The following is a 27,671-nucleotide window of genomic DNA, read 5'->3' on the forward strand; positions in this document are numbered from 1 at the left end:
ACCGGGGATTGAAGTTGGGTCCTTGCGCTTGCAAGGCAGGCCACCAAACTGCTGAGCTAAATCCCCGGCCCCTAAACAAATATATCTTTAAAGTACTATACATCCTTCAAATACTGAATGTATAAGAAAATAAAACAGCACAAAAGAGAGTCCAAGGAACAAAGAGGGACAAAAATCCCAAAAGTGGGCTGGGGATTTAGCTCAGTGGTTCCACCACCTGCCTCACAAGCTCAACCCCCAGTACCAAAAAATAAATAAATAAAAATTTTAAAATCCACCAAATAAGTTGTAAGTGAATCAGAGAAGGCAGGCATCCTGAAATCAGACTGGGATATTGGACCTCTAAATTTTAAAAAAAAGAGAGGGGAGGAGTCCAATACAAGAATAATATTATCTAGAATGTCACGATAACCCAAGGCACTCGTACCATTTGTGACGCTAGAAATAAGGAAATCTTGGGAAATGTGAAATGGTATCAGCCCTTCCCCAAAACTGTCATATAGCCAGCTTATTTAGAGGTGCTCTTTACTTATTCACCTGGAGAGTGCCTCCAAAGCATTTCTTCTTCCATCACCCATGGCTCCTCTTCTTGTTCCAACTTGAAGATCACATCTGGTTTGGTAACTTGACAGCCTTTTATGGGAGAGAACAAAGAACTTGGATGTTAATGCTGGAGACAATCATAAAGACCTTGGGCTAAATCCCAGGGGCTTGAAGGCTTATGAAGGATGAGGATAAAGGAACATCACAAAGTAGTGAGTCTCTACCCTGAAGACTAAAGCTCATATAATCATGTGGAAAAAGGGAAGGCTAATTCATCTGGCATATCAAAGTCTCCACACATTTCAGAAATGGAAAGAAATTCTGCTTCAACTGCAAAGCTACCCTTACCCACTGTGATTAGGTTGCTATAGTTCTCCAGCATCACATCACGGTACAAGTTCCTTTGAGCAGGTTTCATTTGCTGCCATTCTTCCTGGGTGAGATCGACAGCCACATCTTTAAATGTTACTGTTTCCTGTAAAAATACAATCCTAATTAAGTTGAAATCATCAAAGTAATGAAGTAAAAAAGAACTTGTTTAGCTTGTATTCAGGGGTCAGAGTTCATAAAAAATTATTAGATCTTTGTATTTACCTAATCTTGTACTATACAATGAAAGGAAATAGAACACATTAGAAATATTTTGTCACAGTATGCTAATTATCAAGTCAGTGAACATTAATTCATCATTTACTAGATGATGAATCTATGGAATCAGTGGTCACTGATTTTTACTGGGCTATGACAGAGATGAAAAAGTGGGATATGACTCACAGGTAACTTCATCAGAACCTGGCCAGGTGACTGTGTGATCTAGTGAGAAAGGCGACATAGCACAGAGTGGAAAGGGAAGAAGGAAGCAAAGAGGAGGCATTAAAATTTGAACAATAAAGCCAAGATTTCCCATAGGAATTCCAGATGAGAAACATCCACTATACAATCAGAAGAAAGGAGTTGAAAATGTTTTAGCCATTAACATAAATAAAAATCTGAATCCATGGCTGAAGAATGTATATGGTTTTAGAGAACACGCACAGTGGTGGGTAATAGGGCCAAGGACAAGATCAACAGCTAAACATCAAAGAAAGAGACTCAGACTATTATTTTATTTACAACCAAAGTATTAGACTGGAAAAAATGTGATTTGGTCACAAATATCTAGTTATTCTTCCTCATTTAAAAACTTCAGTATCTAAGTAAGAATGAAAATCTGTATTTACAAAGGCTCAGAGAAAGAAAAGTATCCACATATTCCATACTTGATGGAATTTATTTTAAAAATAGCATATATGGGATGAGATAAAATGAGAAGTACAAACAGAAATTACCAAAAGCAGAACTGCAAGGAATGCTACAGAGAAATCATTATGTTCACCAATATTGTCATTACTGTCATCTGCTAAAAACTTATTCTCAGGCAATGTTATAATTATTTTTGATCCCTTAACTTCTAAAATTCCCTAATAAGGCTATGAGGTAGCTATTACTATATTTTTATCCATTTAAAAGGGAAGAGAACTGGGGCTAAAAGTAACCCCTGGCCACAAAACTATTATTATTTGGTAGAGCTGGGAATTCTAACCCAGGGTGGCTCAAAGTTGTAGGTTTTCACCCATCATACTATTCTTCCTTTAAAAAATCAGCAGAAGTTGTCTCAGAATCCCACAAATATCCTGATTCAACATAAACAACAGGGCAAATAAGAATGCCTAGACCTTAAACTCCCTTTCTTTATCACGGAAGTTTCACTTCAAAACATCTAAAATCACCAGTGACAAGAAACCATAGGAAAATATGAGATTAAAAAAAATAGTGATACATAATCCTGATTTTACAGTGAGATGTCTGCTGAAACAGTGAGGAAGAAGAATAAAGACAAATCCAGATGAGGAAAACTAGCTATTGCTGCAATGGTTTCTCTAATTGTGGTATAAAAACACACACACAAGATTTTTTTTTTTTGGACTGGGGATCAAACTCAGGTCCTTGTGCTTGCAAGGCAGGCACCAGAACCACTGAGCTAAATCCCACCACACATAAGATATTTTTAATATTATTGCCAAATATATGACTAATAAACTAGTCAAATGAACTCACAAAACCCCCTATTTAAAATTTTAGATAAAGCCCAGGAGCGGGTGCATGCCTGTAATACCAGCACTCAGGAGGTTGAGGCAGAAGGATTGCTGCAAGTTTGAGGCCAGGATAGGCCACAAAGTCAGTGTGAAGTCAGCCTGAACCACAAGTCTCAAAAAAACAAACAAACAAAAAACAAACAAAAAGGATTTTAGGTGACTTTCTAGGCACAGTAGTGCGTGCATGTAGTCCTAGCTACACATGAGACTGAGTTCGAAGAATCACTTAAACCTAGAATTCAAAAGTAGCCCGGGCACAGGCTCCAGAAAAGACTTTAGTGAAAAATGAAGGAATCATTAAAATAACTTTAGAGCAAATATTTGGTATAAAAGACATGATAAATGCAGACACAAAATTAATTTTGCACTTTAAAAAGGCCATAAAATGTCTCTATATTTCTCATTTGAAAAATTGCTATCTTGATAATTTTAATAAACTAGGCAAACACCTGATAAGCCTAAACCAAAAAACAAAACAAAACAAAACAAAACAACAACAACAACAACAACAAAACCCATCTAAAAATAAGAACCAATAGGGCCAGGGATAGGGCTTAGTGGTTCCGCCATCTGCCTTGCAAGGACAAGGACCCGAGTTCAATCCCAGATACCAAAAAACACAAAGTAAGAGACAATAAAACACAACTAAAATACATTAAAACATAATTATCCAAGCCTAGAAATTAAAAAGAGCATGTAATTTTAAAAAGTATGTTTTTAAAATGCTAAAAAAAAAGCAGGCCAGGGATTTAGTTCAGTGGTTCCTCCGCCTGCCTTGCAAGTGCAAGGACTCGAGTTCAATCCCTGGTACCAAAAAACAAACAAACAAATAAACAAAACAAAAAAAAAACCCTATGAAAAGAGCTCTACTTCCTAGATAGCAGTATGAGGAATCCATACACTAGGTTCTCGGCAAAACAAGTAAAAAAATTTTTTTGTTTACAAAATTACATACACCCATAAACCTATTTGGGATGCTGAGGTGAAACATCATGAGTTCAAAGCAAGCATGGGAACTTAACAAGACTTTGTCTCAAAACCAAAAATAAAATGAGCTTGGGCCGAGGATTTAGCTAAGTGGTGCTGCCACCTGTCTCACAAGCACAAGGTCCCAAGTTTGATTCCCGGTACCAAAAAATAAAATGAAATAAAGTAAAATAAGCTTGGGATGTAGCTCAGTGACAGAGTACCCACCTACCATGCATAAAGCCCTAGTTTCAATCCAGTACTACAACGAAAGTAGACAAACAAAAAACAAAAGCAAACAAATAAAAACACTAGTCTCTGAATCAGATATGGTAACATGAACTTACACTCCAAGATACTCAGGAGTCTGAGGCAGGAAGAATGCCATGAGTTCAAGGCCTGCCTGCCTGGGCTTCGCGTATCTGAAGGCCAGTCTGAACTACCTAAGGAGACTCTGTCTTAAAAAAAACACCAACCAACCAACAAACAGAACAGCGCCCAATCACCTAACAAAACCAAACTCCAACAAACATAGTGAAACCCTGTCTCAAAAAAAAAATAAATAAATAAAATAAATAAATAAATAAATAAATAAAATAAATAAATAAAATTAAAATTTTACATTGGAAAACATTTGCTTGATAAAAAGAAAGCACTAGGGCCAGGGATTTAGCTCAGTGGTACCGCCACCTACCTCACAAGCACAACCACAAGGTCCTGAGTTCAATCCCCAGTACCAAAAAAAAGCACTAAAGGAAAAACAAACAAGCAAACAAACAAAAAGACATGAAACTTACAGAAAATTGCAGACACAAACCAATCTTAGTTTTTAACATTGCCAATAAATGGATGAAATAAAACTAAAAGGCAGATTGTCAGACTATAGGAAAACTATGTTACTGGAGACATATTTTTGGTTTGAACATAACAAGTTAGTAAAGTCATAGACAAAATACATCATAAAGAACCATAAGTGTGGTTATACTAATATTAGAGAAAATATAATTTGTGTTTTTATTTTTCAGACAGGGTCTCACTATTTCAAGCTGGCCTTGAACTAACTACGTAACCCAGGCTGGCTTGAACTTGCAGTGGTCCTGCTGCCTCAGTCTCCGGAGTGCTAGGAGAGTAAAGGCATGTGTCACCACACCCAGCCAAAACAGAATTTATAACTAAAACTGTTAATAGAAATAGAAGACATTTTTAAATGATGAAAAAGTTGATCTGGCAGAAAGATACAATTATAAAAACATATCCAGGGCTGGGGATTTAGCTCAGTGGTGTCACTGCCCGCCTTGCAAGCCCAAGGGCCAGAGTTAGATCCCCAGTACCAAAAAAAACAAACAAACAAACAAACAAAAAATCCACATAACAGCTTCAAAGCACATAAACTGGTATGTTTGAAGAGAGAAACTAGCGATTCAAAAATATTTAATTTCAAATACCATTTTCAATAATAAATACTGCCAGGTGTGGTGGTACATACCTCTAATCCCAGCATTTGGGAGGCTGAAGCAGGAGGATCATTGCAAGTTCAAGGCCAGCTTGAACTACATAGTGAGACTTGGACTCAAAAAACAAAATACCAATACCAATAATAATAATAATAAATACAAATAGGCAGATCATCAGTAAAGAAATAGAGAACTTGACCAACACTGTACCCTAACTATACCTAACAGACACCTATAGAACACATCACATAAAAGGTAAACATTTGTCTCAAGGGGGATCAATTGTGCAATTTACCTCTGCAGGTTAAATTCAAGTGACTTTTCAATTGAATAATTTGTTCTTGCCTTATGCATCAAATTCCAGGAGAAGGAAGTATAGGTTTTTGGTATTACAGATGCTACCTACTGGTTATTTAGAAACTGCTGGCGACCATTCTGCCCAAACTTTGTTGCTTATTTTACAACATACACGTTAGCTTACTTCTACCACTCATTCTAATTCTGGGCCACACATAATAACATTCAGCCTTTCCTTAATTTCCAACATGTTCAAGTTAATCATAATTATCCAACTTGTTTCATGTTACCTCTTGCCTTGCATACCCAAAACACTGTGTTCTATTGGAACAAATGTAAAGCAAAGCATAAAGCTATAAGAGGAGTTTGTGCTGAAGTCATATTTGGCTGAATTTATGTGGAGCTATCAATTTGGAAATAATACTTTCTATTTCCTTTCACTGAATGCATCAGAAAAATTTCCTGTTAACTAATAAGCTATTCTGGCTTTTGGTTTTAGCACAAATATTCAAGTATATTGTTCAACTGACCCCTTGAGTATATGTAAATAACTCTCCAGGATAATAGGTAATATGCTAGGCCACAACAGAAGCTCAACGCATTCAAAACGACTAAGATCCAACAAAGTTATGTTCTTGATCACAAAGGATAAAATCTGAAATTAGTAATAGAAATTTGTGAAATTCACAAATGTGAAAATTAAATAATAGTCTTAAGTAACTAATGGATCAAAAAATCAAAAAACTCAATATGAAAATTACAAAACCTTTTGAAATGAAGGAAAATGACAACATCTGAAAACAAATTTGCTTTTTCCTTCTAATCTGGATATCCTTTATTTCATGTTCTTGGCTAACTGTGCCATCTAAAACTTGCACTACAATGTTGAAGGACTCAGAGTGGACCGGGCCCAACCCTAAATAGAAAGCATCTGGCATTTCAATTGTATTTAAAGGTATCTGCACAGAGCATTCAAAAAATGAAACTAAGAAAGCAATATCATTTACAATAGTACCATCCAAAAAAGGCAATCAAGAAAGTAACATCATTTACAATGATTATCAAAAGAATAAACTATTTAGGAACAAATTTAATATATTAGATATAAAACATATTTTGAAAACTCCAAAATACCACTAGCATTAAAAAGAAACAAGGACATCTCACATCCAGAGATCATTTTACTTAGTATTATCAATATGACAATTCCTCCAAATTGATCTATAATTCAATGCAATTTCTATCAAGATACCAGCTACTTTTTTTGCAGAAGTTTGCAGGCAGATCCTAAAATTCATATGGAAATGTAAGGGGTCCAGAAGAGCCAAAGCAACTTTGAAAAAACACAAAACTGAAGACTCCACCTCCCAATTTCAAAACTTAGTACAAAGTTATGCACGACTGGCATATAGACAGTCACAGTAGATCAATGAAGTAGACTGAGTTTCTGGAAATAAACCTCATACTTACAGTCAACTGGTTGTAGGCCACAGTGACAAGATAATTCATTAGGGAAAAGCCTTTTCTTTTCTTTTTTCCTCCCCAGTACCAGGGATTGAACTCGGGACCTTGCACTTGTGAGGCAGGCGCAGGTACCACTGAGCTAAATCCCTGGCTCAGATAAGACTTTTCAATAAGTGGTATTGAGACAATAAGATTATCTATCGGCAGAATAATAAAACTGAATTACTACCTTAACTCCACATAAGACCATAAGACAATGAATTCAAAGACCTGTATTATAAGCACTCAACTTACATAATTCTCAGAAGAAAATATAGGTATAACTCACTACTTTGGACTAGGAAATGTTTCTTAGCTACTATACCAAAGGCACAAAAGAAAATTAAATAAAAATGGACATCTGAAAAATTTAAAAATTTTGTGCCTCTAAGGACATCATGAAAACAAGGGGGGAAAAGCACTATAAAGGCTACAAAACAGATCAAGTGTAAGGAGAAAGTCACAAGACCATATACTATACCATTCAGTTTGTCTGAAATGTCCAGAATAAACAAATCCAAATTCATAGAAAGTATATTTGTGTTTGCCTACATTAGAGCCTTGGGGAGGGAAATAGAAAATGACAGCTAATGGGCATATGGTTTCATTTTAGGGTGATAAAAATGTTTTAACACTGATTATGGTAAAGGCCATAAGTACAATAAAAACCACTGAATTGTACACTTTTTATTTTGTTTTGCAGTGCTACAGAATGGAACCAAGGGCCCTGTGAATGTTAGGCAAGCACTCTGACACTGAGGTACAATCCCAGCCCTGAATTGTATACTTGAAATGGGCTAATTTTATCTTTCCTGTTTTGCTTAACTGCTGGTAAATTCTTTTACTGCTCATGTCATTGGCCTTACATATGCCATCTGGCTTGGCATATGTCAAAACTTTCTTTAAAGTTAGAAGATTACATTCCAACATGTTTAGGGTTTTAAAAATCTCAATAAAAAATAATTTCATATGAATGTTAGTGATAAATTGATTATTCCGCAAATTATCACTTCCTGCCTATAACTATATCCCATTACTAATGTGGAACTTTGTCTGAGCCATTTGCTAAGCCAAAAGGAATGCTAGTGGACATGTGAACAAATGCCTGGAATGTTTTTTGTGCTCATAACTTGACTCCTGTAGGCCAGTGACCCAGCAAGTGAAGAGTCTGTCTCAGAAGCATCTGTCCTTTCAGCTGCATCAAAGAATGAACACACGCAGGAGACACGGTCTGCCTCACAGCCTAAACCATCCTCATCCAGTTTATAACCTAAAGCAGATCTGCTCTCATAGTTAACCTGTGGATCCCAGGCATGAAAACAAATGCTCATTATTCTTCCCCTAAAAGAAGCTGAAAAGACATCTGATGGACACATTATTAATTACTTGGAAAAAAAATGCAAGATACTAGATTAAGGAGAGTCTAGCTATTTTTACTGGCTAACAAAAAGTTGTGGAATCTGACATTATGGGTTCAAATCTTGGCTTCAGAATCTACTGTGTAACCTTGACAAGTAAACAGACCTGACTCTCTTTTCTCACCTGTAAAGTGACAAAAGATTGAAGTGACAACTACATGAAACAAAAAAAGCAAAGCACCCAGAACAGACCTTGCCCCCAATAATCATTCAATGAAGATTTCAGAAATACAAAATCCCTCTGGAAAGTAAACTGTAAAGATGGGGAAAAAAACCCAAACAAACAGAAAAACATTTTATAATTAGCTCTAGCATATTAGCAAAATACCACCTTTATAACTAATTCTAGTTAAATTAGCACAAATCTCATACAAGCAACCACAAAGACTGTACCCCTGAGAAATACAGGTTAATTTTTGACTGTAAGGGCTTCATCATTGAGTAGTTTCTAAATATGTTAACATAATATGCATATATCAAAATTCTGTATTAAAGAACAGAAGAAATTAACCTTAAAACATCAATTCACAATTTTTATCATTTTTACTCCTCTTCCTACTAAATAGAACCAAAAAAAGACTAATATACTACAGAGCCTAGCAAGAAACATTAAGGTTTCCAAAGACTTTGATGGTACCAGAGCACATTCCTCTCTTCATTTTTAAGAAACCTAACAGCAGATTTTTTACAAAATAAAATTTATAGTATAGCATAAAGGCAATTTTCAAGTTAGATACATACACACCAACTGGCAACCTTTTGCAAGTATCTCTTTTTAGTTAAAATTATGTAAGCATTAAATAAATGTCTCTTTTAAAAATGGAGAGTATGGCACAGAATATCTTTCCATAAATTTTCTAGCTATACTGCACATTTTATTTTACAAATGTATTCTGGACTTGTCTATAAAAAGCCTTGTCTAATTCTAAGAAAAATTATTTTAAAAAAATTTTTGGTAGTACTGGGGATTGAACCCAGAGCCTCAAACATGCTAGGCAAGGGATACCACTGAGCTACATCCCCATTCCACAATGCCCTCTCATTTTTTGGTACCAGGGTTTGATCTCAGGACTTTGTGCTTGTGAGGCAGGTGTGGTGCCACTAAGCTAAATCCCCAGTTCCACCCCCATTTTTTGACATGGTGTCTTGCTGTTTCCCAGGCTGGCTTCTAGAACTTAAGAGTCTTCCTGTCTCAGCCTCTAAGTAGCTAGGATTACAAGCATGTATTTGTTGATTAAAAAGGGGGGGTATTAAAAATTATATTCATATTCTCTTAGGTCTCAATAATACTTTAAAGATTTTGGGTGCTAAGTGTAGTGTTTTCTATTTGCAATCCCTGCTAGTTGGGAAACTGAATCCAGAAGGATCAAAGGAGGCCAGCAGGTGTAATGTCCTGAGTTTGAATCCTAGTACAAAAAAAAAACTTCCAAAAAAACAAAAGTTTGAGGCCAGCCTAGACAACTTAGAAAGACCTTGTCTCATTTTTAAAAGGGCTAAAGATGCAACTCAGCTAGAGCACTTGTCCAGCATATGTGAGGCCATGAGTTCAATCCCTAGTATGCCTCCACCCCCAGTATAACACATCAGAATTCCCATCTTTTTTATGAGTTTCGTTAACACTCTAAGCATCTTTCTTTCACTGTATTTCTGAGCTGGCTATGGTTTATAAGGAATGCTACTGATTTCTGTATGTTAACTTTGTGTATAGTACTTACAGTTAACTTGCTGTAAACATACATACTGCATTCTCCTATTATCTAATTTGGCATGCACTTTTTTTTTTTTTAGGCACTGAGAACTGAATTTGGGGTTTTCACACTAAACTACATCTCCACTCATTTTTATTTTGAGACATAGTCTCACTAAGTTGCCCAGGCTGGGTTTAAAAGTTATCTAATTTGGCATGCACTTTTTTTTTTTTTTAGGCACTGAGAACTGAATTTACGGTTTTCACACTAAGCTACATCTCCACTCATTTTTATTTTGAGACATAGTCTCACTAAGTTGCCCAGGCTGGGTTTAAACTTGCACCCTCCTGCCTTGGCCTTCCAGAGTGCTAGAAATGCAGGCATGAGCTACCACACCCAGTTTAACTTCCCAATTTTTACTTATTTAAATCCCTAGGGGGCTGGGGATTTAGCTCAGTGGTTCTACCACCTGCCTCAAAAGTGCAAGGACCCAAGTTCAATCTCTGGTCCAAAAAAACAAAAATTTAAATTTAAAAATAAAATCTTTAGGCATCCTTTGGTGTGAGAAACTGAATGTGGAAATAAGGACTGAGATGTATAATGGATGTTGGGAAATGGGAAGAAAGTGTTCAAATGGGAAGAGGAATAAGGGAGAAAGAAAGGAAGGGACAAGAAAAAAGTGAACAGAAGAAAAAAATGGAAACAAAATTTTTGTACATAGGGAGGGGAGAGGGCTTGAGGGGGGAAATGGGATAAAATAAAATTTACTAACAAAAAAAAAATCCCTAGGTATATAAAATTATACTAAATAAATATAGTAGTATTGGTAATTTGGTCATGTTTCTTGACTTTAGTAGGAAGATGTTTAATTTTTATCTGGGAACATGGTATACACACACACACACACACACACGAGTTATGTATATGTGTTAACATACAATTTTTTATTTTATATAAAAATTAACATTTTCATAACCAAATAATAAGAGAATAACAATAGTTATTATACTGTTACTCGGTACAAGACATAAGCCAAATAGATTCTTACAAACAAGAAACAGTATCACAAACTTTCTTTTCAATGAAGATAAACTTTTAGATAAATTAAACTATATATATATATATATATATATATAGAGAGAGAGAGAGAGAGAGAGAGCAAAGCTTTAAAAGGAAACCATCTATGTAACAGAATAAAAGAAGAATTATCTTTGGAACTCATGAAAGAAGACTATGAAACATTGTTCTCTATTATGACTGAATTATCTTATTATACATACTTATTTATCATATGTTAAATGTAACTATCCTAATTCAAGTGTCAATGCAAAAAAAGACGAGTAACATAAGTGACAGATTGGGAAGACAAATTTACATAAATCCCAACAATGAAGTAGGCATCCTTGCAATTCCCTAATTTTGAGTAGAAAAAGGAATAATAAAATAGACAATAGCAATAGGCAACTGGCAAAATTTGCAGTTCTTTTCCCTTGGGTACAATCTCACAGGGTACAGACCCTACAGTCAGACTGTATGGGTTTGAATTCTGAGTTTATTACATATTGGTAGAATTATATAAGTTTCTTACCCTTTGTGTTTCACTTCCTACACCCATAAAAATTAAAGTGTATTTCACAGACTTTTGACAATGGTTAAATAAATTATGTAAAGTTCATAGCACATTATATCTGCTATGTAGTAAGTGCTCATAAAGCTATTATACTTGTACATGACTTTCTAACTGATGTATAATCTACTCATACAAATAAGAGCCGTTATGGAATATACTTACATCCATATTCTGGAAGGTGTGAGACTACAAGGACTCAAATACAAGCAGCCCATTTCTACTTGATAGTCCAAACTGAAGTAGTTGGCTCTGGTATATGAATGTAAATGCATAAATTTTATGATGGCTAAGAGTATCCAAGCTGAAGATAAGAATTCCTTTAACACATTTTATAGCTTTTTTAGGAACTCAGGCCTTTGTGCTTGAGAGGCAGGCGCTGGAACCATTGAGCTACCTCCCTGGCCCATCACTGACTTTTTCTTTTCTTTTCATTTTTGTTTTTTGAGACAAAGTCTTGCTATTCAGGCTGGCCTTGAACTTTTAGCAATTCTTCTGCCTCAGCTTCCCAACTTATGGGATTACAGGCGTGCACCACCACGCCTGGCTGAGTTTTCCCAACTTATTGGTAGGTTACAGCAATCTACTACAACTAAACTGTAAAATAATGCAGGACACAGGTAAATATTTAATATATACATACAAGAAATCTGGCTATATTCTCGTCTTCTTGAGAAAGAGCAGAGTCCCGAAAACACCAAGCTAAGGGAAGAAAAACAGAACAGATTTGCTTCAGAGTTTCAGACAAACGAATATGGCAATTTTAAGACCCTCTATTGAACAATGTTCCTCAAGACTATGGAGAACTGTTGAATACCATCAAGCTGTAGAAAAACTGAAATGTATGTGGATGACTTCTTCAATCATATGGGGTTCTGATAATGATTTCTGGAGAGTATAGTGTGTCCAAAATCTACTGGCAATACCGTATTTCTCTAGAATCTTGCTATCTACCCACAATAAGAACCTTAAATGCATAATAAATCCCACACAGATTTAAGATGATCTTTAAGTTGTCTTTTTTATCATAAAGAATTTGGGAGGAGTACCTTAATCAGAGAGTGGCTATAAGCAATTGTGGAACATTTATATAAGTGACTGTAATGCAATCATGATTCTCATGTCACTTTATAGTAACTAATTTTTTTTAACCCTACAGGCCCTCCTACTTACAAACGGAAGACTAAATATTTGCACTCATTGATTTCTCTCCCAAACCAAAATAAACATTAATAAAGGAAGATAAACTCATAATGACAAAGAAAACAGAACACTTCAACCGTTAAGAGATGGAATGAAATTTTGGAAGCTAGAGAGCAGAGATGAGTAATGTCTAATTTAATCAGAGAAATCTCAAGGTTAAAAAAGGGTTGGAGGGAGAGTAGGAAAGCCATAGCAGTACCCTAGAGGGAAATGGAGGTTTCTGCAAATAGGAGTTAGTGAATAGGGCAGAAAAAGAGGGAACTAAATGTAGAATGTTACAAAAAGACATTAAGGGGCTGGGGATTTAGGTCAGTAGTTTCACCACCTGCCTCACAAGCACAAGGTCCCGAGTTCAATCCCCAGTACAAAATAAAAAAAGACATTAAGGGCCGTGGATATAGCTAAGTGGTACAGTGTTTGCATAGCACGTATGAAACCCTAGGTTCAATCCCCAATACTGCAAAATAAAATAAAATGGCACTGAAACCAACAGATGTCTTCTTTTTCTCACATAATACAGTGACATTTACCTCACACTAGAAAAATGTGATTTTTTTTTTTTTTTGATGAAGGGGGCTATTTTTAATGAGGTTCTGGATTTCAGGTTTACCAGGTCCAGATAAAGGTAGCTGAAGCAATGTAGGTAAAAAAGAAGTGAAATGTTGTAAGAGGATCATATACTCAAAAAAGTGTGTGTGTGTGTGTGTGTGTGTGTGTGTGTGTGTGTGCGCGCGCGTGTGTGTGTGCATGTGTTTCATGAAGGATAATACATAAGCTGAGGAAAAAGAGGCAGTGAAGTGGAAAATGTTCAAAATACAGGACTGCGAGTAACTTCAGAGGTATAAACTTTTTCTGCCCTATTCAAGAGCAGAGAACCAGTAACACTGTAAGATGGTAAAGAGCAACTCATTTTCTAAAACTATCAAAAAATATGTAAAGCTATAAATATCAGAACATTTCCTTCTTTTGTTTGCCTCAAAAAAAAGCCAGCAGTTCCTGCTTACATTCCTCAATGACAAAGTACTTCTTCCCCTAAAAACTGAGGAGTCCAAAGGAAATGCCTATAGATACTAAAATTTGATTAGAAAGGACAAAGAGATGAATATGTCCAGGGAAGGTGAAAGACAGCTACATCTTTATGTACACTGCCAAAATAGTTGTATGTGGATGATAACCAGAAAAATGTAGATGAATATCCAAATAAAAATGTTCAAAGTGGTTGTCTCAGGGCAATGGGAAGGAGGATCAGGATGGACAGAATTAAGAAACTTCTGTTTATACTTGTATAACAGCATTTAAGAAAATACATTTCAATATATCCTCAAAGAAAAACAGACATTACTTTAAAATATTTATTATAAGCCAGGCATGGTGGCATCCACCTACAACCCCCTCATTTTGAAGGATAAAGCAAGATATCACAAGTCCAAACTTGCTTGGACTACACAGTGAGTTAGAAGTCAGCCTGGTAAATATCAAGACCCTGTTCTCAAACTGTCACCACCCTAAATATTTTTTGTTTAAAAAAAGTCAAACAGTCAAATAAATGAAAAACAAATGCCAGCAAGTTTTGGTGGTACATGCCTATAATCTCAGCACTTTGTAATGAGGCACAATAATCTCTTTTGACTCTTGCTTTGGAAACAGTAAATTAGCAAGACCTCGTCTCAAAAAGACAACAAAAAAATTTTTTTAAAGGGCTAGAGATAATAGCTCAGTGCTAAGGTTCAATCACCAATACCACAAAATAAAAACAATAAATAACAACAACAATAACAGGTAAATATATGTCCTGCATAGTCAGAAATACCCATGTAAACTACTGTTGGTAGCAGTATTGAATTTCCTCTTTTACACTGTCTCAAGTATTCAGCTCCCCTCTCCTAAACTGCCCATCTCTTGAGCCACCTCACCTTTCCTTTCCATCGTATGGATCGAATTGTCCATTGTTAGACAGCTACTGCTGATATTGAAGGTTGAGACGACATTCACACTTTGCTAGCTCTGGGAAAAATGGTCAAGATAGTCTGCGGGTCCAGCAACTCTAGGGTCCACTCTTTTCCAAGATTCTCCAGCTTCTCAGGTAAGTCTCAGGTTAGGAAGTCTCCTTCCATGACATCTTTTCCTCAAGCTTCTGTGTACTCACATCACAGATCTGTCTTACTCTTGTGGATCCAGGACCTGTGGGGGTTAGGACATAAATCCAATTTTCCTGATGTCTTTTCAGTGAATCTCTGTGGTAACTAACCTTCAAGATGTTCCTCAATAATCAGTGTTTTCTGGGGATCATACCTTTTATAGACCCCACTATACTAAACAGGTTTGATCTGTATAATTAACAGACTGCTACAAAAATGATGGTGTATGACTTTCAAGGTTAGGCCATTAAAGACATTGGGCTTCCACCTTGTATATTTTTTGGTTCATGAATTTTGAATGAAGCTAGCCACGATTCCACGAAGACACTCAATTAGTCAACAAATAACATTAACTTGCCAGTCACCTTGGAAGCAAATACTCCAGACTGAGCCCTGCCTTCTGAACACTGTAGCCCAGTCAACTATTTTGACTATAACTTCATGAAATACATGAGCCAGAATAATCAGCAGAGTCAAGCCCCACAGAAACTGTCTGCTAACAAATATGTACTGTTGTTTAAGCAATTCAATTTTGAGATAATTTGGTAATAGATAACCAATACACTTATCTTTCTTATTTGTAATTTAAATTTTTTGGAGTTATTGACCAGGGATGCTGGATGTAGAGACCAGCAGGAGTTAGGAGAAAATTCAAAGTACTAAATAGAGACACTAAAAGTCTAGAAACAAAGCAATGTTCACATATCTGCTCCTCAAATATCATCTATGAACATAGAGGTACAGATTCAACATAGTGATAGATAAACAGGTAAGTTAAAAATACTCAAGATTTACAGCAACCTTACAGCAAGCTCATATATAGAGTAAAAGAGAGTTGCATTAAAAGTCCAGGTATTTCAATACCTTGGCAATTGAAGCTGAAATTTAGAATCCCAAGACTTTCATTCGAAGTGAGAATTTTACTCATGCTATTCATGATACTGGATGAATAAATGAAATGGCTATTACTATATATCAATTTATCATCTTCTATAAGAAAGTAGATTAATCTTTGTATTATATGACAAATAGAAATAATAAAAATATTAATTATAATTAATTTTGAAGTGTTATGGTTGAGACATACTCCTAATAGTTATTTTCTTCCATGGCCATTATCTCCTTATAAAAAACTATATAATTTATTTATATAACATCTATACTATCCATCTACCCCCCTCATTAAAACTCCATGGAAGCAGGAACTTTTGTCTGGTTTTCACAGTGATAGCTGGGACTCAAAAAGAATGTTGATAAAATGTCAACCATTATGGAAACCAGTTCAGAAATGTAAAAATATTAAAAACAGAATTACAATATGATCAAGCAATTCTTCTGAGTATATACCCAAAATAACTGAAGCAAGGGCCCAGTTATTTATACACACTCCCATGTTTATGAGTGTTATTTGTAACAGCCAAACAGTGGAAACAGCCCAAGTGTCCACTGATGGATGAACAAATAACCCAAATGCTTATTCATTCACAACAAATATAGTATTATTTAACCTTAAAAACAAATTCTCACACAAACAATACAGATGAATGTTGACATTATGCTGAGTTAAACCAATCACAAAAGGACAAATTTCATATGATTCTGCTTATATGAGTTATCAAGAGTTGTCAAATTCATAGACAGAAAGTAGAAAGGCAGTTGATGGGACAGGGGAAAAGTGGAACAGGGAGTTATTTTTAGTGAGTACTACGTTTCTGTTTTACAAGATGAAAAGAGTTTCCATGATGACAGAATAACAATTTGAATGCACTCAATGCCACTGAACTATATAATTAAATATAATTAAGATGACAAATTTTGTTATATATCTCACCACTATAACACACACACATAGAACATAATGGAATACTACTACTAATTTTGGTGTGTGCGCGCATGCATACATACCCAGTACAAGGGAACAAATCCAAGCCATTCTACCACTGAGCTACATTTCCAGCCTTTTTTCCCCTCCCAAACACGGTATTGTTAAGTTGTTCAGGCTGGCCTCAAACTTGTACTCCTTCTGCCTCAGTTTCCTGAGAAGTTGAGTTTAAAAGTGTGTGCCACCATGCTCAGCTTACTAAACTGAGGATTTAAAAGTAGAAGACAATGGTATCTCAGATACAAATAAAACAGAAAAGGATGGGTAATTCAGAGTTCAAGTGTTTAACAGTCTTAAGTTTGAGATTTGTTAGTATGCATACTCAAATTTCAAGGATAAGACCAGAAACCTAATCAGTGGAGAGAGAAAAAGGAACAAGATGAAAACTGCATGTTAAAACAATATAAGAAAAAAGAAAACAATTTTATCAGCCACTGTGATAAATATAACAATGAAACTCACCTATACATCAAGCAAGCTAAAAGGATAAAAAGCTCAGGAATATGCTCCTCACATGAAATCTGAAAGATAAAGGAAAGGAGTAGGAAAATGAAATTTCTGTAAATTTCTGTAACAAATTTCTGTAACAAAACCTAAAAAGTAATTCTTCTTAGTATAGTAGATTGGACTGTTGGTCCTCCTCTATGTAACTTTCTTTGCTTTCCAAAGAAAGAAGTGTGATGTGTATTTAACATTAAGCTTAGCATGACTTTCATTAGCTAATGTAATATTAACATGGGTAGAAGCAAAGGTTTTAAGGGTGTATGCATTATCTGTTATGTACTTTGATGATCCAACATAAAAAGAAAACGCCCTGGTAACCACTGCCTTTGGCCAGAACCCAGAAAGAAGAACTGTGGGACAGATCTGAACTCATCCTGCAACTTAACCAAATGTAGCATGAACATAATGAACCTGCAAAAAATGTCAATATGTCCCCTGCTACTGAGTTTAGGGGTGGTTTGTTAGGCGTTGCTAAATTAATATAAGACTGGGGGATATATCTCAGTGAGTACTTGCAACGTGAAAGGCCCTGGCCTAAATCCACAGCATTACAAAAAATTAAATTAAAAATAAACTTACATAAAGAAGCAAAGCATGCTATGGTAATAACGAACCTGGAAAATATCATCAAGAAAACCTGGGAAATCACGTGGGAGAGAAAGAGCAGCAGCAATGAAGACAAAGGAGCCAATGGAAAGAGGGCTAACAAAACAAATACAGAGTTTTGTTATGGTGGTAGTGATACTGGGGATTAAAACCAGAGCCTTTTGCAAAATGCCCATCCTTTTTTAAAAATTTTAATTTTAATTTCAATGTAATACAAGTAGACATTAATAAAGCAAATGTTTTTAAAAGTCTTTACTTCTATGAAAAAATAAAGCAAAATCTCATAACAAATTAAAGAATAACATTAGTTAATAAACGGTGTACCATCATCTTAAAAGAATGGCAAAAATGTTAAGAGTACAACTCATACACAAAAAAGGCTCTTACAGAAAAGAAACAAATAGATAATAGCACATAACTTTCTTTTCAAGGAACCGAGAGGTCCTAGCGGTATAAATGAAACAGGTTAGCATATACATTGAAGTTTTTTTGAAATCACAGAATATTTAATTTGGGGAATTATTAGAACTTGTCCCTACCTCCTATTTCTATCTTTAAAAAATTTTTTTAAAAACATTTGATAGAAACTATGTACAATAAAATTTTACTGTATTTTACACTGTATTTTATAGCCACTGCAGGAATTTATACAGATTAGAAGGAAGATAAACAGCTAAGGAGGGGCCAGGCCTGTGAGATATTTTCTCAGAGCATGAAAGTCAGAGTTGGTTGGGGAAAAGGGTTCAAACTGCCAGATTAAGTGGATGTTAAAAAAAAAAAAAAAGCTAAAATGCAGGCCTCTGGGCAGATAATCAGACGCTGGGACCACCAATATTTGAAAGGCGCCATTCTTAAACACAGCCCCCATCTAGTCATCTATGTGGATTCTTGCCCGTGACTTAGGAAATACCATTCCAAAGATGTTTTTCTCATCAGGCAGTCACAAACATGCATTCGATCCCAGACATAGGGATGACCTCTCCTCCTTGCCCGGACAGAAACAAACTCACAACTTTTGGACAGTACTGACCCAGTCTCCCCAGTTTTAGTCCTTATTTCTACTTTTGTTTTCTCACGCTAGAGAAACAACGCAGGACTCAAACCTGTGTCCGATTTATTTCAGAGTATGGTCTCAAGGTCCATCCGTTTAGCTATAAATGCTTGAAACTCATCCTTCTTTATGGCAGACTAGGCCCATCCCTTTTTGAGCTACATCCCCATCTCCCGCCCCCCTCTCCCCGTACTGGGAATAGAACTCAGGACCTTGCACTTGCGAGGCAGGCGTGGTGCCACTGCCCATCCCTTTTTGAGCTACATCCTCATCCCCTTTTTATTATATTTTGAGAGAGAGAGTCTCCTTAATAATGACCACCTTGGGGTCGAGCCTGCAATCCTTTATCAGCTAATTCCATGCCTGGGATTATAGTCATGGGCCACCACGTCAGGTCCAAAAAATGTTTGTAAAGTAGTTACCAACTGTGTCAAAAGCTAGAGAAACTAACCCAAATAAGGCAAGAACCACTAAACATTACAATCACACAATTTGCCATGCTCACACTCACTACACCGTTAATCACAGACGCACAATCACAAACATCAAACACATCACATGCAGCCACCACACTCACACAACCACACCTCCATCACACGCCCCTCAAATTATAAACACACACTAGACAGACATGCAGCAGAATGTTGTCCCAACCCCAGTCACTCACCAGTAACATACTCACACGGCGCTCCCCACTACCCCTTCTCCGGACTCGGAGGACAGCTTGACCGCCTCCGCCGTCAGCCGCCTGCGGCCGGTACAAACCAAACCGTTCCAGCCCCTTCCTTTCCTACTGCTGCAGGGACTGGTCAGCTTCGCCTTCTGGAAACGCCCAGATGTGCATCCAGCAAAGTGTCTGTGAAAGCCTAGGTGAAATCCACCCGCAGAGATGTCCTGTACAGACTCCAGTGCAACAGACCATGTAAGGTATCTGCGACCGCTACACCCCCGGGCGTGACTCCACCCAGAAGGCACTGCGGCCTAATTCAACTTCCGGTCGGAGAGCTCCCGCGGGTGTGGTGTAGGGGACTGAACAACCAGGATTGCTGGGGAGGTTCAACTCCGGCGCTGCCCTCTGTCTTGACGCACAGTTGTGAAACTGCATTTCGAGGTGAGAGAGTTACTGGAGCTGTCTTTGCGGGCGGACTCAGACAAGTTGCTGAGATGTGGGCCCTCGTCAAAACTACATTTCCCAGAGGGCACAGCAGCCTGTCGCTCTTCTTTTGGCAATTCCGACGTTTCGTCACACCTGGCGGGACCGTTAGATAGGTGAGATGAGAGATCATGGTCCCCGGGGTACCCGTTTCAGGTCTGCAGGTTTAGACGTGAGAAGACTGGAAAGGAGAGAATCATGGAGGCCCTCGGGGAGCTATGTGGGCAGAGCTCCGCGAAAAAGGGAGTTTGTGGGATTGTGCCGGCCGATGGAAAAGTCTGGTCATTGTAAGTTTGTGTCTGAAGGATGACTGCCTAAACGTACGTGGTACTCTGTGTATTAGTATGAGGCACCTGTGTGATTGTGACTAAGAACAGTGTCTCCAGGATACTTCTGAGGTTTGGTCATATTCTAACCCTGGACAGCTTAAACACAGTCTTTCCCTTGAGACATTGAAATTGGATAGGTTGTCCTTTTCCTCTGATTTCCATTCCCTCTGTGGGGTAGGTAATGAGATGGGACTAATAATGATTTCTAACCTCACTTTGGGTACCAAGAAAAACCTAGTGACCATTTCGCCCCTCCGAGTTCTCCCCTTTTCCGTGTGAGTAACCCTGAAGAGGAGGAAACAATGTATGATGGACTAATACAAGTAATATCCAAGGTGTGCTGTGATTTCCTTTTTTATTGTCCTCTGAAATTTTTGGTTTATAAAGATATTTTATTTGAATATAGGTATCTATAAATTCTCCATTGGAATAAAGATTATGCCTGGGATTAAAGCCTAATATTCTTTATATACTTAGTGCGCATACTAATACTCTTACTTACACTAATGATATATTGTGCTTTTCCATTTAAATAATACTCGGATGCTAAAGCAGGAGAATCATAAGTCTGAACCTAGTGTAGGAAACTTGGCAATTTAGCAAGACTGTGCTTTTTGTTTTTTCACTTTTTGGTACTGGAGATTGAACATATACTAAGAAGGAATAACATCTAAAATGTAGGTAGAGTAATTGTTCTGAAAATGAAAGTATAGGAAGGGGAAAAACGTGATAGCTCATATGGAAGAGGCCTTGGGACTTTGAGGGGAGGGCCTTGAGAGTCTCTCATAACATCTCAAAGGTAATGTCTCCTAAATACAAGTTTAGTGCTCTTTGTTTTTTCTTTTAAATATTACATTTCAATGCAGAAATAACTAATGAATTTTTTCTCCATTTAAATTGCCAATATCTTTCCAGTCATCTCCTTTAAAATAGTAGAAATTTATTCTGTGTTTGTAATCACTTACCAATTTTTTCTAATAGACTTTTATTTAATATACTTATATGCATATAGATACACAAACAGGAAAACACTTGTAGAAAACTTAATGTTGTTATATCTTGTATTTATAAATATATATAATAATGTGTTGTGAGAATTAAGTTAATTAAATGTAAAATGTTGGGACTTTCTAATAATGGTCAATAATCTAATGGGTGTTATCTAATATTAACATCAGCATTTTCATTGTTACTGTTTGTGAAAAGACTCTAAAAATATATACATCACAGTTCATATCAAAGAATTCATAAATGGGAACGACCAGTAAATGTGATGTTCATGGAAAAGCTACTCACCATTTGCGCAAGAGCTGTCACTAATGGAGGAAACAGCTGCCTGTGTCTTGTTGATCAACATGGTGCCAATTATAAGAAATTGTCACCCTGTAACCTGTCTTATTGGCAGACGGTAGGGCACATTGGGAGCCACTTGATTGGGAAGACATGCTGGACAGCTTAGATTCTGCTTTTTGGTAGCAGAAACCAGAGAGATGCACACTTGTAATGCCAGTACTCTGGGAGGCTGAGGCAGGAGAATTGCAAATTTAAGTCCAGGGCAAGTTAGTGAGACTATTTTAAAATAAAATAAAAAGGGCTGGGGATGTATCTCAGTGCAAAGACCCTAGGTTCCACCCCCCACAGAGGGAGGGAGGATAAAAGGAAAGAAGAAAAAGAAGGCAAAGCAGAGAAGCCATGGCAGGGGTGCTCCTACCATAACCAAAAATGACATTTGGGCTCCTAGAGTGTGGAAAGAGGGACTATATAAAGATTTGGGCAAAGGAAGCATAAGGGGAAAGTTTTTTCTGTTGTCTTTTCTACAGTTTGGGGATGTATGACTCCAGTGGTGCTTCCTGAATTTTTTACTCATAGACATTATGTGAGATAATGTTTGCTTCTGTTTTAGGTCATTAAATTTTGGGATAAATGGTTTTTCTGTCTCAGGTCATTTGCATTTGCTGTTCCCTCTACTAGAATACTTTTTCTTTCAATAGCATTGTTAGATCCCTCATTTCCCTCAGAAAAGTCACTTTTGAGGACTTTCCTGGCTACTGTATCTAAAGTTTCACTTTCCTCCTATTTCCTATCTCCTTGCCTTGTTTATTTTTTGCACTTTGACAATTACCAGTTTCTATTTGCTACTACATCCCCAGCATCTAAAACAATGCCTGGTTCATTATAAGTACTCAGTATGTCCTTATGAATAAATCATTGTATTATGTCTGTTCAGTAGAGAAATTCCAGGAAGAACATTCAGAGCCTATACTCATGGAGCCTAGCAGCAGGTAGGTACTAAGATCTTCATTCCAATATAAATGACTTCATTCTTTCCTACTTTCAAATGGTTTTTCCCCAGGAGGTGGGTAGATGCTGTGATGGCCCCCAATCATTTCTGCCACCTGATATTGTGGAAAGGAAATTACATCCCTATGTAATTTCTTCTTGAGCCTGACTGGGACTTGTCATTTGCTTCTAATGGAACAGAGCAAGTGTAACAAGGTGTCATATCCATGGTGATATTATGTAAAATTGTATCTTCTATATTAGTAGCATATTTTATATATCAAGGAAGTTGCTACACTGTATGAGGTTGGGTTTTTTGTTTTTTTGCGGGGGGTACCAGGGATTGGAACTTGGGTCCTTGCACTTATGAGGCAGGCAGCAGAACCACTGAGCTAAATCCCCAACCTGGAAGTTGCTACATGGTGAACCACACATTGATGAGGCCTCATGGCAAGGAACTGAGTGAAAGTGGCCTCTGGTCCACAATCAGCAATAAGTTGACCCTCTTCACCAACACATCGCAAAAAACAGTATATACTTCCAACAACCAAGTGGTCTTAGAAGCAGATTCTTCCTTACTTGAGGATCAGATGAGACCACTGGTCAATACCTTGACTACAGCTTTGTGTGACCCTGAACATGAGGACCCAACTAAGCCAAACTTGGATTCCCAACTCAGAAATTGTGGCTTTAAAATGTGTGCTGCTTTATGCTACTACATTTGTGATAAAGTTAATTAGCACTAGGGAATTAAAAACTCTGTTTTTTTCTTTTCTGGGACACAGTACCTAACAAAGTACTTAACATAAGTAAAAGAGTAAGTGTTGGCCCATAGTTTTAGAGGTTTCAGTCCACGGTCATGGGTCTAAGTTGAATCACACATCATGGCAGAAGGGCATGGTCGAGCAAAACTGCTCACTTTGTGGCAGCTGGGAAGCAGGGCACAGAAGGAATGTACCCAAGAGAGCATGCCCCCAGGGACCACCTTGAATTGGGCTCCAGCCCCTAAAACATTTGGCTGTGAACACTGGTGGATTAGTCCACCGATGAGTAAAAGGCCCTTATGATCCACTCACTGTCTGAGTCTCTTAATCCAGTCAAACTGACAAATGAGATTAAGTGGTACAGTGAAAGCTATGTGCCACGGTCCATAAATGTGCTAATTCAGCGTTTCTCATCTGTTGTTTATGAAGAGAATGCTTTGTTTTAGGGTGGAGGATTAGAGGTGATAAGGGATGTAAACCAGATCTGACCACCCTTGGCTGACCATCAGAATTATTGGGGCACCTGAAAGTCTTGCTCTTCACATCTACACTTCCTTTCATGACATTCTGATGATTGAGCTGAAGGAAAGGCAGTAGATCAGGTCAGTCAGCTATCTTGTCAGAAAACATTTTCAAGGCTTCATGCATTTGGAAATGTTGCCCCCCTTTATTTTATGTTTTTCAAATTACAAAAGTAACATGTTAACAAGTAAAACAATACAAAGATATATAAAGTACACAACTTTTATATTTACCATCACCAAGGTAGCCAAAGCAAGCACCTTGGTGGGTCTTTCCACAATTGTTCTTGCTCATATAAACATATACATGCATATATAATAAACACATGTGGCTTTTACTGTTTATTCATTTATCATGGTGCTGGGATTGAACCCAGGGTCTTGAGCATGCTAGGCAAGCACTCTACTACTAGCTACATCTGTGGCCCTAATTTTTTATTTTTAAAATAAAAATCATTTGCATTATATACTCTGCCCTTTCACTAACAAATATGCCATAAACACCCTACAAATTAGAAATTTAGCTCTTTTACCTGCCCCTACCCAAATGTCTTCTTACACATTTGAGTATCATACTCGGTTGAATCATTTACTTTATTTTTGCCTCTCCTTTTCCCCATTCCTCTGACTCCCATAAGCTACCTTCATCACCCACTTCCCCTCAACCCAGTACATACTCTTCCAAACTTCACCATGCATATAAAATCATACATAAAATACATTCAAAAACACCTAGAGACATTTTGATACTGCTTTACAAAAACAGGTAGTATTTTACATGTATAATTATCTCTTGCTTTTTTTCACTGAAAAAAAGCATTGTGTAATTTTATTTACTTCTAGTAGCATAGTTTTAATTTTCAACCTTGTATAAACATTCTATGGAACAGATATAATATAGACGTCTTCTTCTCCCAGTTTCCCTACTGATAGGCATCACTTTTATTCTGTGAGTTTCCGTTGTTTTTTTGGTTTTGGTTTTGTGTTTTCGTCATTAGAAACAAGTTGCGATAACTGTGTTCATCCTGTCCTTTGTGTACTGAGGGCTGTATCTTCCAAGGGGAATATTCCCCAAAGTGAAATAAGTATTTTAAGTTTTAACATGTTTTCAGGTTACTTGTCAAAACAGCAATTTGAATTGCTTTTCAAATGTGTTTCCAACAAGCATATAGAGAAATCTTGTTCTGATAGCAAAAAAGCACTCTTTGCATAGTGTTATCTCATTATAAATTTAATCTACCTTCCCCAACAATTACTGAAGCTAAACATTTTTTGCCAGATCCATCAGCCACATAAGATTTGCTCATCTCCCAACTCTGCATTTTGTGGGGGGGTCATGTTTTGCTATTTGAGTGTTTTTCCTGTCAGAGGCATGTTTCCTCTATAATCAGTTCCACAAATATTTTTCCCTAGTTATCTGTTATTTTTTATAACATCCTTTGCCATTCAAAAGACTTCACTATTTATGCTGTCAAATATTTACTTTTAATAGCTTTTGAATATCCTGTTTTGGTAAAGATAATTTCAATTCTACATTGTGTAGTCTCCTTTGACTTTTTCAAAAAAGAGCCTTATTTTTAAAAACTTAAGTCTTAAAATCCTCCTGGACTTTGTTTTTGGATATTTTTGTTCTGTGTGTTCGACTTTTTTTCCAAATTAAAAGCCAATCAGGCCAGATTCTTTTTAAATAAAGTACTCTTTTCCCCTGTGAGTTGAGATTCTTTTCCATACACAAAGGTCTACTTTAAACTTTCCGTTCTATTGATGTATTAATCTGTTCCTTTGCTAATATTATAATACTTTCATTATAATGATTTTATGTTATATTCTGATATTGGTATGACATACCTTTTTCATACTTGTCTAAATTCTCAGGCATTTTTCATATTAAATTTATGACGATTTCACATAAGCTAAAACAAAAAAGTCATTAAGGTTTAGTACAATTTCCAAAAGAAGTAAATTATAAGATGTTTATTGTCAGTACAGAGGCCAGTTCTTAATATCTATATGTTGCCTTCTTAGAAAATTACCTTAAAATAAATTAGTCTCTTAATTTGTTATTAACCATGTCTTCTGCAAAAAAGGGATAGTTTTTTTCATTGCTTATATCAATTATTTTATACTTTCTTCATTGTTTCCAACATCATATTCAATTCCTGATTTTTAAAAATGGCTTTAGTATAATATGTAGTACAGGGTTTTGGTAAAGAAACCCTGTAAGTGGTTACCATTGATTATAACTTATAGTACTTTAAGTTAGAAATGTTTGCAAATTCTGTTAAATACCTTGTCAGCATCTATTGATGGATTGTGATTCTTCTCTTTTAAGCTGTTAATTTTACAGTTATATTTCTTAATACTGAACTGGTTCTGCATTCTTGGGTTAACTCTTATCTGGTCATCACTATCAGAGTTGGTCATTCTTTAGGTATACAGGTGAATTTTACTTGTCATAATTGTAATTATTTCTATATTCATAAGACTGATCTTTAGTTTTTTCTAACTCTATTCTGACTTCATAAAGTAAAGTGAATAGTACAGTCTATGGATTGAAATATGAGTAACTTTGGTGTTACTTTAAAGGAATAGATATATAGAATTAATCACAAATTTGTCTAAGACAGGGAGTGTTTTTCAATATAGATCTAAAATCATTTTTCCAAATGCTTTAGTGGTACTTGTTTTATCATGTTTTATACTTATTACTGCAATTTTCATAACTTAGTCTGCTTTTAAAAAGCATCCATTTCCAAGCCGGGTGTGGTGGCACACTCCTGTAATCCCAGCACTCAAGAGGCTGAGGCAGGAGGATCGCTGTGAGTTCGAGACCAGCCTGGGCTACCTAGTGAGTTCCAGGTCAATCTCAACTACATAGTGAGACCCTGTCTCAAAAACTAAAAACAAAACAAAAAGCGTCCATTTCCTGTTTTTTAAAAAATAATACTGATCTAGAGTTGTACATGCTATATATTTTTATCATTCTTTTAATCATGGTTACATCTCATTTCCTTTCTCTTTCTGGATCAAGGAAGCAAATCTTGAAGAACATAGATTTCAATTCCATTTATTTTCTTATATACAACATGGCAGCTCAAAGAAACAAAACTTTTTTCAAACATTGGAATGATGGAAAACTTGGAATACAGTACCAGAACAATTACAAGAAGTTCTAGGAAAGAAAAGCTGATGTTGCTGGATTAATTTTCCAAAGGAAAATGAAAGACAATAAAGAAGTTCTACTTCACTGATTTCTGCATGAAACATTTCTGAATTAGACTCATATAAAGAGCATCATCATGTCTAATTTGCTGCAAGATAATTTAAGCAAGACTAGGAAAAAATGAGCAATGTACAATATACCAGGGAAACACTATGCTTTGTTAAATAGCATGCTGAATTATCAAGTTTCTAATGTTTTGTTTACCCAATATCAGGCAGTTCAAAAAAAGCAGGGCAGGGGGCTCAGTGGTTCTGCTGCTTGCCTTGCAAGCACAAGGACCCAAGTTCTATTCCTGGTACCAAAAAAAAAAAAAAAAAAAAAAAACCAAAAAAAAAAAAACTTTAGCGTATCATCTCAGAGCTGGGAATTTAGTTCAGTGGTTCTCC

At 36.4% G+C, this 27,671-nt stretch overlaps 2 protein-coding genes across 2 annotated transcripts in view; one reads left to right on the top strand and one right to left on the bottom strand.

Moving 5' to 3' along the window:
- LOC104867519 (zinc finger protein 568-like) overlaps positions 1–19,886 on the bottom strand; it is a 56,511-nt gene extending 36,625 nt beyond the window's left edge. Inside the window, 6 exon segments of the mRNA XM_033765767.1 lie at positions 538–633; positions 892–1,018; positions 12,275–12,333; positions 14,748–15,015; positions 17,317–17,375; positions 19,683–19,886. Coding sequence (XP_033621658.1) covers positions 538–633; positions 892–1,018; positions 12,275–12,333; positions 14,748–14,781 — 316 coding nt within the window. The 5' untranslated portion in view covers positions 14,782–15,015; positions 17,317–17,375; positions 19,683–19,886.
- LOC117286904 lies at positions 19,574–27,574 on the top strand. The gene is made up of 4 exons (XM_033765985.1): positions 19,574–19,768; positions 19,886–20,126; positions 22,725–22,779; positions 27,094–27,574. Exons 1-4 carry the CDS (start codon positions 19,574–19,576, stop codon positions 27,236–27,238), a joined length of 636 nt encoding a protein of 211 aa, XP_033621876.1. The 3' UTR covers positions 27,239–27,574.
- Positions 27,575–27,671: the final 97 nt, after the last annotated feature.

The sequence above is a fragment of the Fukomys damarensis genome, unplaced genomic scaffold (genome assembly GCF_012274545.1).
Source record: "Fukomys damarensis isolate Sample0158 unplaced genomic scaffold, DMR_v1.0_HiC HiC_scaffold_19, whole genome shotgun sequence".
NCBI classification, from domain to species: Eukaryota; Metazoa; Chordata; class Mammalia; order Rodentia; family Bathyergidae; genus Fukomys; species Fukomys damarensis.

What these genes read in the sequence shown, in the direction of transcription:
- LOC117286904 (XM_033765985.1), top strand. Translation starts at nt 19,574, where the DNA reads ATGCAGCCACCACACTCACACAACCACACCTCCATCACACGCCCCTCA. An exon ending in TTGTGAAACTGCATTTCGAG is followed by an intron (nt 20,127 to 22,724) that starts GTGAGAGAGTTA and finishes ATGTCTGTTCAG; the next exon opens with TAGAGAAATTCCAGGAAGAA. An exon ending in CTCATGGAGCCTAGCAGCAG is followed by an intron (nt 22,780 to 27,093) that starts GTAGGTACTAAG and finishes TTCTGGATCAAG; the next exon opens with GAAGCAAATCTTGAAGAACA.